A 16,854-nucleotide genomic window follows, 5' to 3' on the forward strand; every position below is an offset into this window, starting at 1 on the left:
AAGATGTGCATTGTACTCTTTCGAGTTATCAACAGTCACAGATTGCAACTCTGAGTACAATCACAGTTCTTGGTTTTCCGGGAGTGGGACATGAACCCACAACCCTCTGATTCAAAGGCGAGGGTGCTATGAACTGAGCCACAGCTGACACCTCTAGATGTGCATTATAAGTGTCCTAAATAATATTTGTTGAACTATGAGTTCCAGGAAAAGAGTGAGCAGCAGCAGCCTGTGTAATAGATAGGTAAACTACAAAGAGGGGAGATAGAAGGGAAGGCGATAAGAGCATAGGAAAGAGAGAGGAAGGGGGAGGAGGAACAAGAGTGAAGGGGTAACAGTGGGGACTGGGATAGAGAGAAGGAATAGAATAAAAGGATAACTTTCAGGACTGGGATAGAGGGAACATAAGTAGGAACAGATGTAGACCATTCGGCCCCTCGAGCCTGCTCTGCCATTCAATAAGATCATGGCTGATCTTGTGTTTTGATTTCCATGTTCTCATCTAACCCTGATAGCCTTTGATTCCCATGCCTAACAAGAATCTATCTACCTCTGCCTTAAAAATGTTCAATCACCCCACCACCACCTGAGGCAGAGAATTCTGAAGTTGCACAACCCTGAGAAAAATTTTTCATCCCTATCCTAAAAGGGTGACCCCTAATTTTAAAACAGTGCCCCTTAGTTCTGGACTCATCCACAAGCGGAAACATCCTTTTGATAAAAACAAAAAACTACTGCGGATGCTGGAAATCCAAAACAAAAACAGAATTACCTGGAAAAACTCAGCAGGTCTGGCAGCATCGGCGGAGAAGAAAAGAGTTGACGTTTCGAGTCCTCGACCCTTCAGCAGAACTGAGTGAAGTTAGGAGAGGGGTGAAATATAAGCTGGTTTAAGGACCCCACACCCCACCCCACCAACCTTAAACCAGCTTATATTTCACCCCTCTCCTAGCTTCACTCAGTTCTGCTGAAGGGTCATGAGGACTCGAAACGTCAACTCTTTTCTTCTCCGCCGATGCTGCCAGACCTGCTGAGTTTTTCCAGGTAATTCTGTTTTTGTTTTGAACATCCTTTTGATGTCCGCCTCGTCAAGGCTGTTCAGAATCTTGCATACTTCAATCACATCACCCCTCACTCTTCTAAACTCCAGTGGAGTTACACAAGGTGTAACAATGGGGACTAGGATATAGTTAAGGGGTAGCAGTGGTGGCTGAAGGGTGGGGGGGGAAGGGGTCACTGTTGAGGGATGTTGGATACGATTTAGTAGGTCTTAATGAAGTCACGGAAATTCAAACATGGTAATCCAGGAGGCAGCCAGGGGAGTGTGTAGTCTTTAGTTGATTAACTGTATGTAGGTTAACTGAACTGGACTAGCCATATAAATACTGTGGCTACAAGAGCAGGTCAGAGGCTAGGAATCCTGTGAAGAGTATCTCGCCACCTGACTCCCCAAAGCATATCCATCATCTACAAGGCACAAGTCAGGAGTTAATGAAATACTCTCCCCTTGCCTGGATGACTGAGCTCCCACAACACTCAAGAAGCTTAATAACACCCAGGAAAAAGCAGCCTGTTTAATTAGCACCTTATCCACAAATATTCACTCCTTCCACCACACAGGCACAGTGGCAGCAGTGTGTACCATCTACAAGATACACTGCAGGAACTTACCAAGGCTCCTTAGACAGCACCCTCCAAACCCATGGCCGCTACCATCTGGAAGGACAAGGGCTGCAGATACATGGGAACACCACCACGTGGAAATTCCTCTCCAAGCCACTCACCATCCTGATTTGGAAATATATCGTCGTTCCTTCACTGTCGCTGGGTCAAAATCCTGGAACTCCCTCCCTAACAGCACTGTGGGTGTACCTACACCACATGGACTGCAGCGGTTCAAGAAGGCAGCTCACCACCACCTTCTCAAGGGCAATAAATGGCTGGCCCAGCCAGCAAAGCCTACATCCCATGAATGAATTTTTAAAAATTAACTGTACATATAAGACAGTAAAGGATTCAAGCGAGGAGCTGTCTCCATGCTGGCTGGTACACACCGCTCTGTCCAACGGTATACTGACCCTTGAGGTGTGGGTCATGTGCTCTCATACATCACAGTGGGCGGGGCACTGTACCCAGCCCCACATTGACCCCGTATGTGCTAGGCCCTTACACTAATAGTGGGGACTGGGACAGAGAGTGACTGTGGGAGGCCATTCGGCCCCTTCAGCCCTGCTGTGCCAGTCAATGAGCTCCTGGCTGCTGAAGTGGGAGGATGAAGGAAGTTGGAGTTTATTATTTCCCCCCCAACCCGGGCAGGCAGTCTGTGCGCAGGCGCGGGTGCCGGGTCCGGCCCGGTCACGGGTCAGGGGGTCAGGGGTCGCGGGCCCGGGACTGAGGCGATGGCGGCGGCGCCGGTTCCTGGCTCCCTGTCCCCGGGCCGGCTGTCCCTGTCCCTGCTCCTGCTGGCGGCCTGTGTGCGGGCGGAGGTCAGGCCCGGTCTCCGGCCGGAGATTCACAGTTTGCGGGGAAACCACTGGAGAATTCGCAACGGGAACGGCAGCGTCCGGGCGGCGGCTGTGGTCCCGGGGACCGTGCACAGCGCCCTGTTCACCGGGGGAATCATTGAGGTGAGGCCGGGGCCTTGGGCCCGCACCGGCACAGTGACCTGCGCTGGGGGGTGGTCAGTACCGGCACAGTGACCTGCACTGGGGGGTGGTCAGTACCGGCACAGTGACCTGCACTGGGGGGTGGTCAGTACCGGCACAGTGACCTGCGCTGGGGGGTGGTCAGCACCGGCACAGTGACCTACGCTGGGGGGTGGTCAGCACCGGCACAGTGACCTGCGCTGGGGGGTGGTCAGCACCGGCACAGTGACCTACGCTGGGGGGTGGTCAGCACCGGCACCGTGACCTGCACTGGGGGGGTGGTCAGCACCGGCACCGTGACCTGCGCTGGGGGGTGGTCTGCACCGGCACAGTGACCTGCGCTGGGGGGTGGTCAGCACCGGCACAGTGACCTGCACTGGGGGGTGGTCTGCACCGGCACAGTGACCTGCGCTGGGGGGTGGTCAGCACCGGCACAGTGACCTGCGCTGGGGGGTGGTCTGCACCGGCACAGTGACCTGCGCTGGGGGGTGGTCAGCACCGGCACAGTGACCTGCGCTGGGGGGTGGTCTGCACCGGCACAGTGACCTGCGCTGGGGGGTGGTCAGCACCGGCACAGTGACCTGCGCTGGGGGGTGGTCAGCACCGGCACAGTGACCTGCGCTGGGGGGTGGTCAGCACCGGCACCGTGACCTGCGCTGGGGGGTGGTCAGCACCGGCACCGTGACCTGCGCTAGGGTGTGGTCAGCACCGGCACCGTGACCTGCACTGGGGAGTGGTCAGCACCGCCACCGTGACCTGTACTGGGGAGTGGTCAGCACCGGCACCGTGACCTGTACTGGGGAGTGGTCAGCACCGGCACCGTGACCTGTACTGGGGGGTGGTCAGCACCGGCACCGTGACCTGTACTGGGGAGTGGTCAGCACCGGCACAGTGACCTGCACTGGGGGGTGGTCAGCACCGGCACCGTGACCTGCACTGGGGGGTGGTCAGCACCGGCACAGTGACCTGTACTGGGGGGTGGTCAGCACCGGCACAGTGACCTGTACTGGGGGGTGGTCAGCACCGGCACAGTGACCTGCGCTGGGGGGTGGTCAGCACCGGCACCGTGACCTGCACTGGGGAGTGGTCAGCACCGGCACAGTGGCCTGCACTGGGGAGTGGTCAGCACCGGCACAGTGGCCTGCACTGGGGAGTGGTCAGCACCGGCACAGTGACCTGCGCTGGGGAGTGGTCAGCACCGGCACAGTGACCTGCACTGGGGGGTGGTCAGCACCGGCACAGTGACCTGCACTGGGGGGTGGTCAGCACCGGCACAGTGACCTGCACTGGGGGGTGGTCAGCACCGGCACAGTGACCTGCGCTGGGGGGTGGTCAGCACCGGCACAGTGACCTGCGCTGGGGGGTGGTCAGCACCGGCACCGTGACCTGCGCTAGGGTGTGGTCAGCACCGGCACCGTGACCTGCACTGGCGGGTGGTCAGCACCGGCACCGTGACCTGCACTGGGGGGTGGTCAGCACCGGCACCGTGACCTGCGCTGGGGGGTGGTCAGCACCGGCACCGTGACCTGCACTGGGGGGTGGTCAGCACCGGCACCGTGACCTGCGCTGGGGGGTGGTCAGCACCGGCACCGTGACCTGCACTGGGGGGTGGTCAGCACCGGCACCGTGACCTGTACTGGGGAGTGGTCAGCACCGGCACCGTGACCTGCGCTGGGGGGTGGTCAGCACCGGCACCGTGACCTGCACTGGGGAGTGGTCAGCACCGGCACAGTGGCCTGCACTGGGGAGTGGTCAGCACCGGCACAGTGACCTGCGCTGGGGAGTGGTCAGCACCGGCACAGTGACCTGCGCTGGGGGGTGGTCAGCACCGGCACAGTGACCTGCGCTGGGGGGTGGTCAGCACCGGCACAGTGACCTGCGCTGGGGGGTGGTCAGCACCGGCACAGTGACCTGCGCTGGGGTGGTGCGGGGTCTGCCCTGGCCCAGCGACTTGCACCTTATGCAGTGACCAGCATTGCGGGTGGTCAGTACTGGCACAATGATTGGCATGGGCGGAAGGGAGGGTCTGCTGTTCGTAAAGGGTTAACATCAGAAGTACCTGATGCTGATGGAATGATGATCTAACATCACATAAAACCATAGAAAAGATACGGTACAGAAAGAGGCTATTCAGCCCATCGTGTCTTTACCAGCCAAAAGATTTTTAAAAACTAGCCACCCATTCTAACCCCACCTTCCAGCACCTGGTCAGTAGCTTTGCAAATTATGGCACTTCAGGTGCTGATCCAGGTAACTTTTAAATGAGTTGAGGGTTTCTGCCTCCACCACCAACTTAGGCAGCAAATTCCAAACACCCACCACCCTCTGGGTGAAGAAGTTTTTCCTCAGGTCACCTTTAATCCTGCTACCAATCACCTGATATCTGTGCTCCCTGGTAATAGACCTCTCCACTAGGGGAAACAGAGCATCCCTGCCTACTCTATCTCAGCTCCTCATAATCTTGTGCACCTCAATCAGGTCACCCCTCAGCTTCCTCAGTTTCAAGGAAAACAACCCCAGCCTATCCAATCTTTCCTTATAGGTGCAATTTTCAAGCCTTGGCAACATTCTTGTAAATCTCCTCTGTACTCTCGCCAGAGCAAATATGTCCATCCTGTAATGCGGTGACCAGAACTGCGCACAAAGTTCCAGCTGTGACCTAAGTAGCGTTTTATACAGTTCCATCATTACATCCCTGCTTTTGTTTTCAATACCTCGTCCAATAAAGAAAAGCATTCCATATGCTTTCTTTACCACCTTGTCCACCTGTCCTGCTACCTTCAGTGACCTGTGGACATGCACTCCATGGTCTCTCATTTCCTCTACTCCCAATAACCTCCCGTTTATTGAGTATTCCCTGGCTTTATTTGCCCTCCCCAAATGCATTACCTCCCACTTCTCAGGATTGAATTTCATTTGCACTTTTCCGCCCACTCATCCATTGATATCATTCTGGAGACAACAGCTATCCTTTTCACTATCAACTACACAGACAATTTTTGTGTAAGCTGCAAATTTCCCAATCATACCTCCCACATTTAAGTCTAAATCATTAATATATACAACAGCAAGGACTCCAACACTAAGCCCTGTGGATCACCACTGGAAACTGTTTTCCATTCACAAAAATATCAATCAACCATTACCCTTTGTTTCCTGTCACTGAGCCAATTTTGAATTGAACTTGCCACATTCCCCTGTATCCTATGGGCTTTTACTTTTCTGACCAGTCTGCCATGTGGGACCTTGTCAAATGCCTTCCTAAAATCCATGTAGACAACATCTACTGCACTACCCTCATCAATCCTCAGAAAATTTGAGTAACTAAGTAAGACACAGCCTTCCCCTAACAAAAGCATGCTGACTATCCTTGATTAATCCATTCCTTTCTATGTTTATCCTGTCTCTCAGAATTGATTCTAATAATTTGCCGACTATCGAAGCCAGACTAACCAGCCTATAATTATTTCGCCTATCCCTCACACCCTTTTTAACTAACAGTACAATGTTCGCAGACCTCAAATCCCCTGGTATCTTGCCTGTATCTGGTGAGAATTGAAAACTGATCCTCAGAGCATCCGCTATTTCCTCCGTGGCTTCCTTTAGTAACCTGGGATATAATCAATCCAGCCTTGGTGACTTATCCACCTTCAAGGATGACAGTCTCTCCAGTACTTCATCTCTCACTATGCTTATCGTATCTAATATTTCACATTCCTCCTCTTTAACTAGAATATCTGCATCATCCCTCTCCTTAGTGAAGACAGAGACAAAGTACTCATTGAGAACCCTGCCCACATCTTCAGCATCAGTACAGAAGTTACCATGTACATCTCTGATAGGCCGTACTCTTTCCTTAGTTATTCTCTTGATGTAATGGTAAAACATCTTTGGGTTTTCTTTGATTTTACCTGCCAATATTTTTTCATATCCTCTCTTTCCTTTCCTAATTGCCTTTTTCACATCATCCGCGTACCTTGTATATTCCTCTAGACTCCCTGTAGTATTAAGGTTTTTTTGTGACTGTCATAAGCTTTCTTTTTCTGCTTTACCTTACCTTGTATGCTTCTAGATAACCAAGGCACTCTAGATTTGGCAGTACTGCCCTTTTTCATTGCGGAGACATGTCTACACTGTGCCCATAGAATCTCCCTTTTGAAAGACTCCCACTGGCCTGTCACTGTTTTCCCTTCAGGTAGCTGTAACCAGTCCACTTTCACCAGATCACCTCTCAGCTTCGTAAAATTTGTCTTTCCCCAATTTAGAGCTTTTACTCCTCTTCTATCATTCTTCTTTCCCATAATTATGCTAAATATATTGTGGTCACTTTCTCCAAAATGGTCACCCACTGCTACTTCATCCACATGATTGAGTAACAGCGATCTGGAGGGAGCAGAAGTTCCAAGCTCATGCAGAGGTTCCAATATGTATATGGTAGCTGTAAATAAAGTAATGGAGTTAACAAACTACTTATTTTGGGAGAATAGACCCCAAAGAACCCCTGTCTAGACCCTGAAAACATGATGCAACATGATGGCAGCAGACAGCGAGCAAAAGACCTAGAAAACTTTAAGAAGGAGCTACAGACCTGGCAAGTTGAATTTCTTGAAATAAGGGAAAAAGGAACAGATTCAAGACTCACCCAAAAGGCAGAACACCATGGGTGCAGCAGTTGCAAGCTGAGACACAGACCCGGAATTGCGACAGCAGTGAGCACAGACCAGAATCAATAAGCAGCACTAATGAAGCAACAACAATTCCAGGGTTCAGTAGAAGCACAGAGTCCACACTACCACTCCCAGAACCATTTTGGAGCACAGAAGGCTTGCAACAGGCCCAGAAGTGGGATAACTGGTGAAAGAGGTTCACAAGATATAGAACCAATTCTGCTTTGCACAAAAGGATCAATCAGGTCATTACATTACTTTATGCAGTAGGATCTATTGCTGATGACATAATATCAAGTCAGGGAGTTGATGAGATTTCAACTTCTTATGAAGAAGTCCTGCAAGCATTTGATTCATTTTTCAGCTCTTGTAGAAATTAAATTATAGAAAGGGCAGATTTAACAAGAGGAAGCAAAGACCCGGCGAAAGCATTGATTCATTCATCAATGATGTATATAGGCTGGCAGGGAACTGCAAGTATGGAACTGATTTGTTATCGAATAGTAGTTGGGGTCTAGACAAAGCATTTTCAGATCTCTTACAGACAAGAGAGAATTTCACATTAACAAGAAGGTATAAATCACAAGGCAAACTGAGCTTAGAAATCAAAATAGAGCACTTGTTTGTGGAGAAGGTGAGATCCCATGGAGAAGGTTGAGTGAGACGATCTGGTACGTAGGCCATTAGAAAGAAAGTACGTCTAAGCCTGCCAAAATGGGGAAAAGCGCGCCAACCAACACCTTGAAAGGTCATCGATGTGGCAGCAACAAGCTGCCCATGCGAGAAGAATGACCAAGAGGGGGAACAGAACTGTGGATAGGAGGGCACTTCAAAACTGTCGTTCAAAACTGCTAACAACCTGTAAGAAGAGGGAGAAAATTTTAAAACAATGCCATCTATGAGAAGTGGAAGAATCACTAACAAAGGAAGTAACCCTCCTGGAGAGGTAACTGATACTGTAAATAAATACTGGAGTGTTAAACTCGAAGTGGATGGACACTCCACAGAGTTTAAACTAGACACAGGAGCAGGAGATTCCGTCTTGTCAGATGAGGTAAAATGGCTCAAGCAGATTACAATGCAACCCTCATCTATTAAATTACAGGGTCCTGGTGGGATAACATTGAAAGTCAAAGGCCAACTCATGGTAAAGTTGAAGTACAAAGATAAAGAAATCTTCGAACCTCTCTGTGTCATATAAAATCAAGGATGCTCTCTACTAAGCAGAAAGGCATGCTTAAATTTGAAGCTAATATATAAAGTGGATGAGCATTACAGCAGTACATTAAAGAATGAATTTCCAAAATGATTTACAGGCCTAGGGAAACTAAAGATTGAGTACCATATCACCCTATGAGCTGATGCTAAACCAATCTGCCTCTTTACACCGAGGAAATTCCCTCACCCACTCTTGGATAAAGTCAAGAGTGAAATTGAAAACATGCGACAGCAAGGAGTTATTTCACCAGTCGCCATGCCAACAAAATGGTGTTCAGGAATGGTGGCAGTCCCAAAGTCAAACGTCTCTATAAAAATCGGCATGGATTTAACTCGACTAAACAAATCAGTGGAACGTGAGATTGACCCAATGGCCTCGGATGAGAGTCTTGCGAAACTAGCCAAAGATTACTCTTATCACCAAATTGGATGCAAACAGCAGTTGTCTATGGACGTAGAATCTAGATTGCTGACCACATTTATAATGCCATTTGGCCGTTATTGTTTCAATAGATTTCCCTTTGGAATTGCGTTCACTCCAGAAATTTTCCAGAGAATAATGTCTCAAACCTTAGAAGGTGTGGAAGGAGTAATATTCCATATGTACAACATACTTGTGCATGGCTCCACGAGAGGAGAGCATGACCACAGAGTTAGAGAGTCCTGAGAGTCTTACAGGATGCAGGCCTAACTAAGTCACATGGTACCAGCCACTGGAATCACAGCTGATCCATAAAAAACAAAAGTGATCAGAGAATTCCCGCAACCCAGGAACATTGCTGAGCTTCGAAGATTCCTCGGTAGGTTAACCAAATAGGCAAGTTCCTACCAAATTTGGCAGAGGTCAATGAGCCTTTGAGACCGCTGTTGAGGCCAGGTCAATAGTAGAGCTGGAATGTGGACCAGCAAAATGCTTTTGAAAAGATTAAACAACTTTTAATCTCTGAAATTTTAGCACATTATGACCCAGAGTTACCGACCATAGTAGGAACAGATTCATCGTCAGCAGGTCTGCGGGCACTATTATTCCAAGTGCAGAGAGATGGTAAGCATTCTTCAGTTTACTATGCCTCATGGTCATTGTTAGAAACAGAACAAAGATACACCACAATCGAAAGAAGCGTTAGCAGCAACATGGCGTGCAAAAAATTCTCAGACTAAGTGATAGGATTTTCATTTAAAATTGAAACAGACAATAAGCCACTAGTCACTCTTCTGAACATGAAAGAAATTGCGAAGATGCTGGCCAGAATCCAGCGGTTCAGATTAAGGTTAATGAGATATGCCTCCATAACAGAGTACGTTCAAGAGAAATATCAAACGACAGCAGACATACTGTTGCGGATACCATCAGAAGGAACCCAGCAAGAGGATTTACATTTCCATCGAGGTGTTGGAAGCATATACCTCCCTAATTACTCAACACCTATCATCTACTGCAAAAATGTTGCAGGAAATGAAAGAAACACAGCAGCATGATGAGTGTCTCCAGATAAGGGAACATTGTCTGGAAGGATAGCGAGACTATATCCAGAACAATACCAATACTTCAAACAGCACAATCACCTCATAGTCACTGACAATTTTGTAGTCTTCAACGAGAGAATAGTTATACCCTGAGCACTTTGACTTGATATTCTTCAAAGACTTCACCAATGTTACTTCAGGTTAGCAAAAATATCGTGCAAGAGCCCAGCAGTCAGCCTGGTAACCAGGCATTACTCGTTCTATAGAAGAAATGATTTCTAACTGTCTTACATGTGGAGTAAACAGCCAAGAACAATAGAAACACTGTCAACTTCTACTTTTCCATCGTGGCTTTGGGAGCATCTAGAGATTTATTCTATTTTAAGGGAAAAACATTCCTTATTGTCATTGATTACTACTCAAGGTGGATTGAAGTAAACAGATTGCACAGTGTCATGGTGGAAGCAGTCTTCCAAACACTGAAAAGAATTTATGCAACTCATGGCATTCCACACAATGTCGTGTCAGATGGTGGTCCACAATTTGCTAATGAATTATTCCAAAATTTTGCAAAGGAATACGGTAAGTTCACATAACCAGTTCACTTCATTATGCTCAAAATAATAGACAATCTGAGAGAGGTGTACAAAGAATCAAAGATTTCATGAGGAAGAATGAAGACCTTAATCTAGCTCTTCAGTTGCTGAACCTCGCCACTACAAAGTGGTTTCTCACCATCTGAGTTATTGACGGGAAGGAGATTGAGAACACAACTCCATCTGTGACACAGAAACTTAAAAACCCAATATCACCTTGATAACACAGTGTGAGAAAGAACAGAGAAACAAACAGACTTGTAACTTTAACCACAGGCACAGAGCATGTGAGTAACCAGTGCTGAAGTCTGGAGAGAGTATGGGTACAGGACATACAGGAAGAAGGCACAATAATGGAAAGAACTCCACAATCTAGATCATACAGGATTGAGACAGACCAGGGAAGCATAAGAAGAAACCACAGCACCTTAATATCCCTGGAAAGAAAGCCAATAGAAACTTGGGCTTACCAATCAGATCCTGAAGAGAAAGAAAAGGAAGTAAGACAAAGCTCGACAGCTACCCAGGAGAGGACACTCGTATCAACAGAAGGGAGAATACTGAATATCCTCGACCTCAGAACTAAATCAGGGCGATTAGTCAAGGCACCTCAGAGACTAACCCTATGAAGTCTGAGACTTTGGGGGAGATGCATGAGAATGTAAATATGATAAGGGTAAAGACTTGTGGAGATATGTAGAGTAAAGGGTTAACATCAGAAGCACATGATGCTGATGTAATAATGATGTAATATCACAAGACCGAGTGACCGAGATCTGGAGGGAGTTCCAACCCCATGCAGAGGTCCCAATATGTATATGGTAGCTGCAAATAAAGAGTAATGGTTTTAACAAACTACACTGTCGAGCAGCTTATTTTGGGAGAATAGACAAACCGCAAAGAACCCTATTTGGACCCGAACACATGACAAAACAGCACTGGCCCAGTGACCAGCACTGATGGTGGTGGGGTCAGCATTGGCACACAGGCACTGGAGGGCGTCAACACTGACAAATGGCATTGGAGGGTGGTCAGCACTGGCACAGTGACTGGCATGGGGAGGGGTCAGCATTGGTGCAGTGACTGGCATGGGGAGGGGTCAGCACTGGCACTGACTGGCATGGGGAGGGGTCAGCATTGGCACAGTGACTGGCATGGGCAGGGGTCAGCTTTGGCGCAGTGACTGGCATGGGGAGGGGTCAGCATTGGCGTAGTGACTGGCAAGAGCTGGGGGTGGGCCGTTGGCGCAGTGTTCTGTAAATTATATGTAAGTATTTTTAATTGTCATTGTTTTATATAAAAAAAGGTTCCAAAGAAAACAAAGTTGCATTTTAGAAAAATCATCATCATGGGACCCAAAAGATCTAAGTAAAGTCTTGTGTAAATTTAACTCTCGTTTTCTACTTATAGGATCCTTACTATAGGTTTAATGATGATGCCTATAGATGGATTGCATTGGATAATTGGACATATAGTCGGACATTCACGCTACCATCTGATGTCAGGTTAGTACAAATGTTGTGATTCCTAGAGGATTGTTGGCAGAGTGGACTATGGGATTGACATCTAAGTGTTTTCTGCTCCCTATCCATTAGCAGTGGGAAATGCCCTTTGAGTGGGAGAAGGGGTAAACTACCTTGCTGAGACTCATAACTCTAGTGGCGTGCAGTCTTTTAGAACTTTCTGATATGTTTATTTCCAATTAGACTCTTGTACATAGCCAATATCTGCAGTGTGTCACATCTTGAAATTTTACATTGCATGTTACATTCAGGATATCAAGCCTATCACAAAAGATTCATCCTATCTCAAAGCTGTCCTTGTCCCCAGTTTCATTTTATTCTTCGTCTCATCCGACGCCTTAACAAGAAACTTTTTCTCCTCCTCTCAGGTGCTAAGGAACGCAAGCTCCAGCAACTTAGTGATACCAACGCCCATCCAGGACCCTCCACCCCTTCCCATCCCTCTGACCCCATCCCTTCTTCTAATCCCAGCCCTTGTGGTGTATATACTATACCCTCTGACCTTCCCCTCTCTGCTGAACGTTCTATGCTCAGCAAAGGACTCATTTTCATCCCCTTACACCCTCACCTCAATGAATTTCAGGCTCGGCACGATGCTGAACTCTTCTCCTGTCGCCTTTGTCCCTGTTCACTTCTTTGGGCAGGAGTCTTCCCCCTGTTCAATGGATCCTTTCAGCTGCCTCCAGTATTCTCCCTCTACCTGGATCCCTCCCTCTGGCCTCTTACTGCTCTTGATCTTTTCATTGAGAGCTGTCACTGTGACATCGGCCATCTCAATTTCTCTGCTCCTCTTACCTACTCTAACCTCTCCTTCTGAACTCGCCACACTCCGTTCTCTCAGGACCAACCCTGACTTTGTCATCAAACCTGCTGACAAGGGTGGTGCTGTTGTTGCCTGGTGTACTGACCTCTACCTCACAGAGGCTGAGCATCAACTCTCAGACACTTCCTCCTACCTCCCCCTGGACCATGATCCCACTGCCAAACACCAAGCCATTGTTTCCAGGACTGTTACTGACCTAATCTCTGGAGATCTTCCTTCTACAGCTTTAACCCTCAAGTTCCCCAACCCTGACAGCCCGCTTTTACCTCCTTCTAAAATCCACAAACATGACTGTCCTGGTAGACCCATCGTGTGAGCCTGTTCCTGCCTCGCGGAACTTATTTCTTCCTATCTTGACTCCATTCCCTCTCCCCGTGTCCAGCCTCTTCCCACCTACATTCGCGATTCCTCTGACGCTCTATGTCATATCAACAATTTCCAGTTCCCTGGCCTTAACTGCCTCCTCTTCACTGTGGGTGTCTAAACCCACTACATATCCATCCCCCACCAGGATGGTCTGAGGGCTTTTCACTTCTCCCTTGAACAGAGGCCCTTACAATCCCCTTCCATCACCACCCTCCTCCGCCTGGCTGAACTTGTTCTCTGACTGAACAATTTCTCCTTTAACTTATCTCGCTTGCTCCAAATAAAAGGTGTGGCTATAGGTACCCACATGGGCCCCAGTTATGCCTCTCTTTATGTGGGGTATGTGGAACATTCCTTGTTCCAGTCCTACTCAGGCCCCCTCTCACAACTCTTTTCTCGGTACATTGATGACTGTATCGGTGCCACTTGATGCTCTCGTCTGGACCGGAAAAATGTATCAATTTTGCTTCCAATTTCCACCTCTCTCTCAACTTCACATGGTCCATCTCCAATACTTCCCTTTCCTTCCTTGACCTCTCTGTCTTTATTTCTGGTGATAGGCTGACTATCAATATTCATTACAAACCCACTGACTTCCACTGCTACCTTGACTACAGTTCCTCACACCCTGCTGCCTGTAATGACTCCATCCAATTCTCTCAGTTCCTCCGCATCTGTTCTGATGTTTGCTATCTTTCTAAATGGTGCTTCTGACATGTCTTCCTTTTTCCTTAACCGAGGTTATCCCCCCCAATGTGGTTGACAGGGCTCTCAACTGTGTCTGACACATCTACTGCACCTCTGCCCTCACCCCATCCCCTCCCTCTCAGAACCATGATAGGGGCTCATTGTCCTCACTTTTCACCCCACTAGCCTCCGCATTCAAAGGATCATCCTCCGCCATTTTTGCCAACTCCAGCATGATGCCACCGCCAAACACATCTTCCCCTCACCTCCCCCACACCACCCCCCCATCCAGGCCCCAAGCATTCCTTTCAGATGAAGCAGGGCGTCACTTGCACCTCCTTCAATTTGGTCTACTGCATTCGCTGCTCCCAACGCTGCTTCCAATAGGCAGACCCCCTTACATTGGGGAGACTAAACGCAGACCGGGTGACCGCTTTGCGGAACATCTTCGCTCACTCTGCAGATATGACCCAGACCTCCCTGTCGCTTGCCATTTTAACACTCCACCCTGCTCTCATGCCCACATGTCTGTCCTTGGCCTGCTGCAATGTTCCAGTGAAGCTCAACGCAAACTGGAGGAACAGCACCTCATCTTCCGACTAGGCACTTTACAGCCTCCTGGACTTAACATTGAGTTCAACAACTTCAGATCATGAACTCTCGCCTCCATCTTTACTTTATTTATTAATCCTATTTTTAAAAAAAAATCATTCATTATTTATTTATTATTCTTTTTCCCCCAACACCCTCCCCCACCCCACCCCACCAAACAGGGCCATCTGTCACTTCTTTTTATGTTTTGCTTTCACGGAGTGTTGAGCCTTGTTCTGCTATTTTACCTTTATGCCACTATCAACACCTTCTTTAGTCTTTAACACCACCATTAACTTTCTCTTTGTCCATGACATTTTTGTCAAATTTCTCCTTAGTTCCCACCTATCCCTGACCTTCCAACTTGCTCCACCCCCTCTTAAACAGTATAAAATCCATCACACTTTTTTTTAGCTCTGGAGAAGAGTCATACGGACTTGAAACGTTAACTGTTTCTCTCTCCACAGATGCTGCCAGACCTTTCAGTTTTTCCAACATTTTCTCTTTTTATTTCAGATTTCCAGCATCCGCAGCATTTTGCTTTTATTTCACAGAAATGTCTGTAGGTTTATGCAGAGTGGTTTCTGTGATGTCCTGACAACTCCCTGAGCTCCCCACTCCCCTACCTCCCCATGCTTTCATTCCAACACTGCCTTTGCTTTGCCAGACTGTTTGCTTGACATCCAATTTGGATGAGCTCCAGTTTGTTCCAGTTAGACATTGGGAAGACTGAAGCCATTGTCTGACCCCAGCATACATTCTGTTCCTCAGCTACCGAGTCTATTAACCGGACCGCAAAGTGTCTCAGGCTAACATCGGAGTCTTATTCCACCCAGAGCTAAGCTTTTATTTTTATTATTTCACAGGATATGGGTGTCACTTGCTAGACCAGCATTTTTATTGCCCTTCCTTAATTGCCCATGAGAAGGTGGTGATGAGCCACTGCCTTGAACCAGTAGAGTCCATGTGGTGTAGGTACACCCACAGTGCTGTTAGAGAGGGAGACCCAGGAATTTGACCCAGCGACAGTGAAGGAACGGCGATATAGTTCCAAGTCAGGATGGTGTGTGGCTCAGAGGAGAACTTGCAGATGGTGGTGTTCCCACGCATCTGCTGCCCTTGTCCTTCTAGGCGGTAGAGGTGGTGGGTTTGGAAGGTGCTGTCGAAGGAGCCTTGGTGAGTTGCTTACACTGATTGGAATCTATTTTAGAATCATTGAAATTAAAGAACGTAAGAAGGCCACTTGATATTTGTACTTTGGCAGGTACGGTTCTGGTTCTCTGTCTGTTGTGATTGCTTCTAATCTCATTTCCCTGCCCTTTCTCCATGCTATTGTTTAGATCCAGCATGAAATGTGGGTGTGTGACTGGACTTTGATTTGTCAAACCAACTTCAAAAAATTGTGGAATTGCTTAATAAGTTGAAACCTGGTTCAAGAAGGGCAACACTTACTTTAATTCTGGAACAAGTAGGATTTTGTTTTTAAATAATATCTGGATTCTTTTCTTTCTCATAAGTAAGTGGAAGAGAGTAAATCTGGTTTGTGATGGACTTGACACTGTTGCAACAATCCTCATCAACAATATCACAGTCGGGACATCAAACAACATGTTTAGTCGATATGTGAGTTAACACTTATAAAATTCATTTAACACTAGGAAGCCAGAGATTGCTTATTTCTTAGCAGTAATTTAAAAATAATGTTTTTTTTCTTACATATTTTTAGGATAATGGCATATAATGTGTGGTCACTTACCCTATTTCATACCTTAATTGAAGAAAAGTTTGAAAATCATGCCAATCTGACTCTCTATATTTTCTGGTTGTGTCTCATGTTGGAAGCATGTTGTCCCAGTATGTATATATGTCTGGCAATTTGAGGATAGCCTTAATTCAAGAAGAGTTCCCTAGCACCAAAAAAAAAATCTCTTGCCATTTTGTAAACAATGTTGACAGGTTGACATTGATAACTCCATATCTTCATCATAATCTCCTCGTGCCATGTAAGGTTCCCCAGTTGCTTTAGGGAATACCTATAATCAGCTAACTCTCAGTGCAAGAAAGGAGCTGCAGTTCACTGATCCTGAATTTTAATTCCCTCTTCTTCCAACTAGTGGAAAATAATTACATTTTGCTCAACATTTCTTTTGACAGGCTCTAGATATTAAGCAGGAAAAGAAAGGGGTTTGGATGGATATAGATTCTTCTATCTCTTTCTCTCGAACATATAAAAAGACAGCCGTGTTTAAATAGCACCATTCACATTTTGGT

General features: G+C 47.5%; 1 protein-coding gene across 1 annotated transcript in view; it reads left to right on the forward strand.

The window, feature by feature from the left end:
• Window positions 1–2,378: 2,378 nt before the first annotated feature.
• manba (mannosidase, beta A, lysosomal) overlaps window positions 2,379–16,854 on the forward strand; it is an 87,440-nt gene continuing 72,964 nt past the window's right edge. The window contains exons 1-3 of the mRNA XM_078563374.1: window positions 2,379–2,627; window positions 12,004–12,098; window positions 16,101–16,206. Of these exons, the coding sequence (XP_078419500.1) occupies window positions 2,400–2,627; window positions 12,004–12,098; window positions 16,101–16,206 (429 nt within the window). The 5' untranslated portion in view covers window positions 2,379–2,399. The remainder of the gene's footprint in view (window positions 2,628–12,003; window positions 12,099–16,100; window positions 16,207–16,854) is intronic.

Source organism: Cetorhinus maximus, chromosome 1 (genome assembly GCF_964194155.1).
Source record: "Cetorhinus maximus chromosome 1, sCetMax3.hap1.1, whole genome shotgun sequence".
NCBI lineage: Eukaryota > Metazoa > Chordata > Chondrichthyes > Lamniformes > Cetorhinidae > Cetorhinus > Cetorhinus maximus.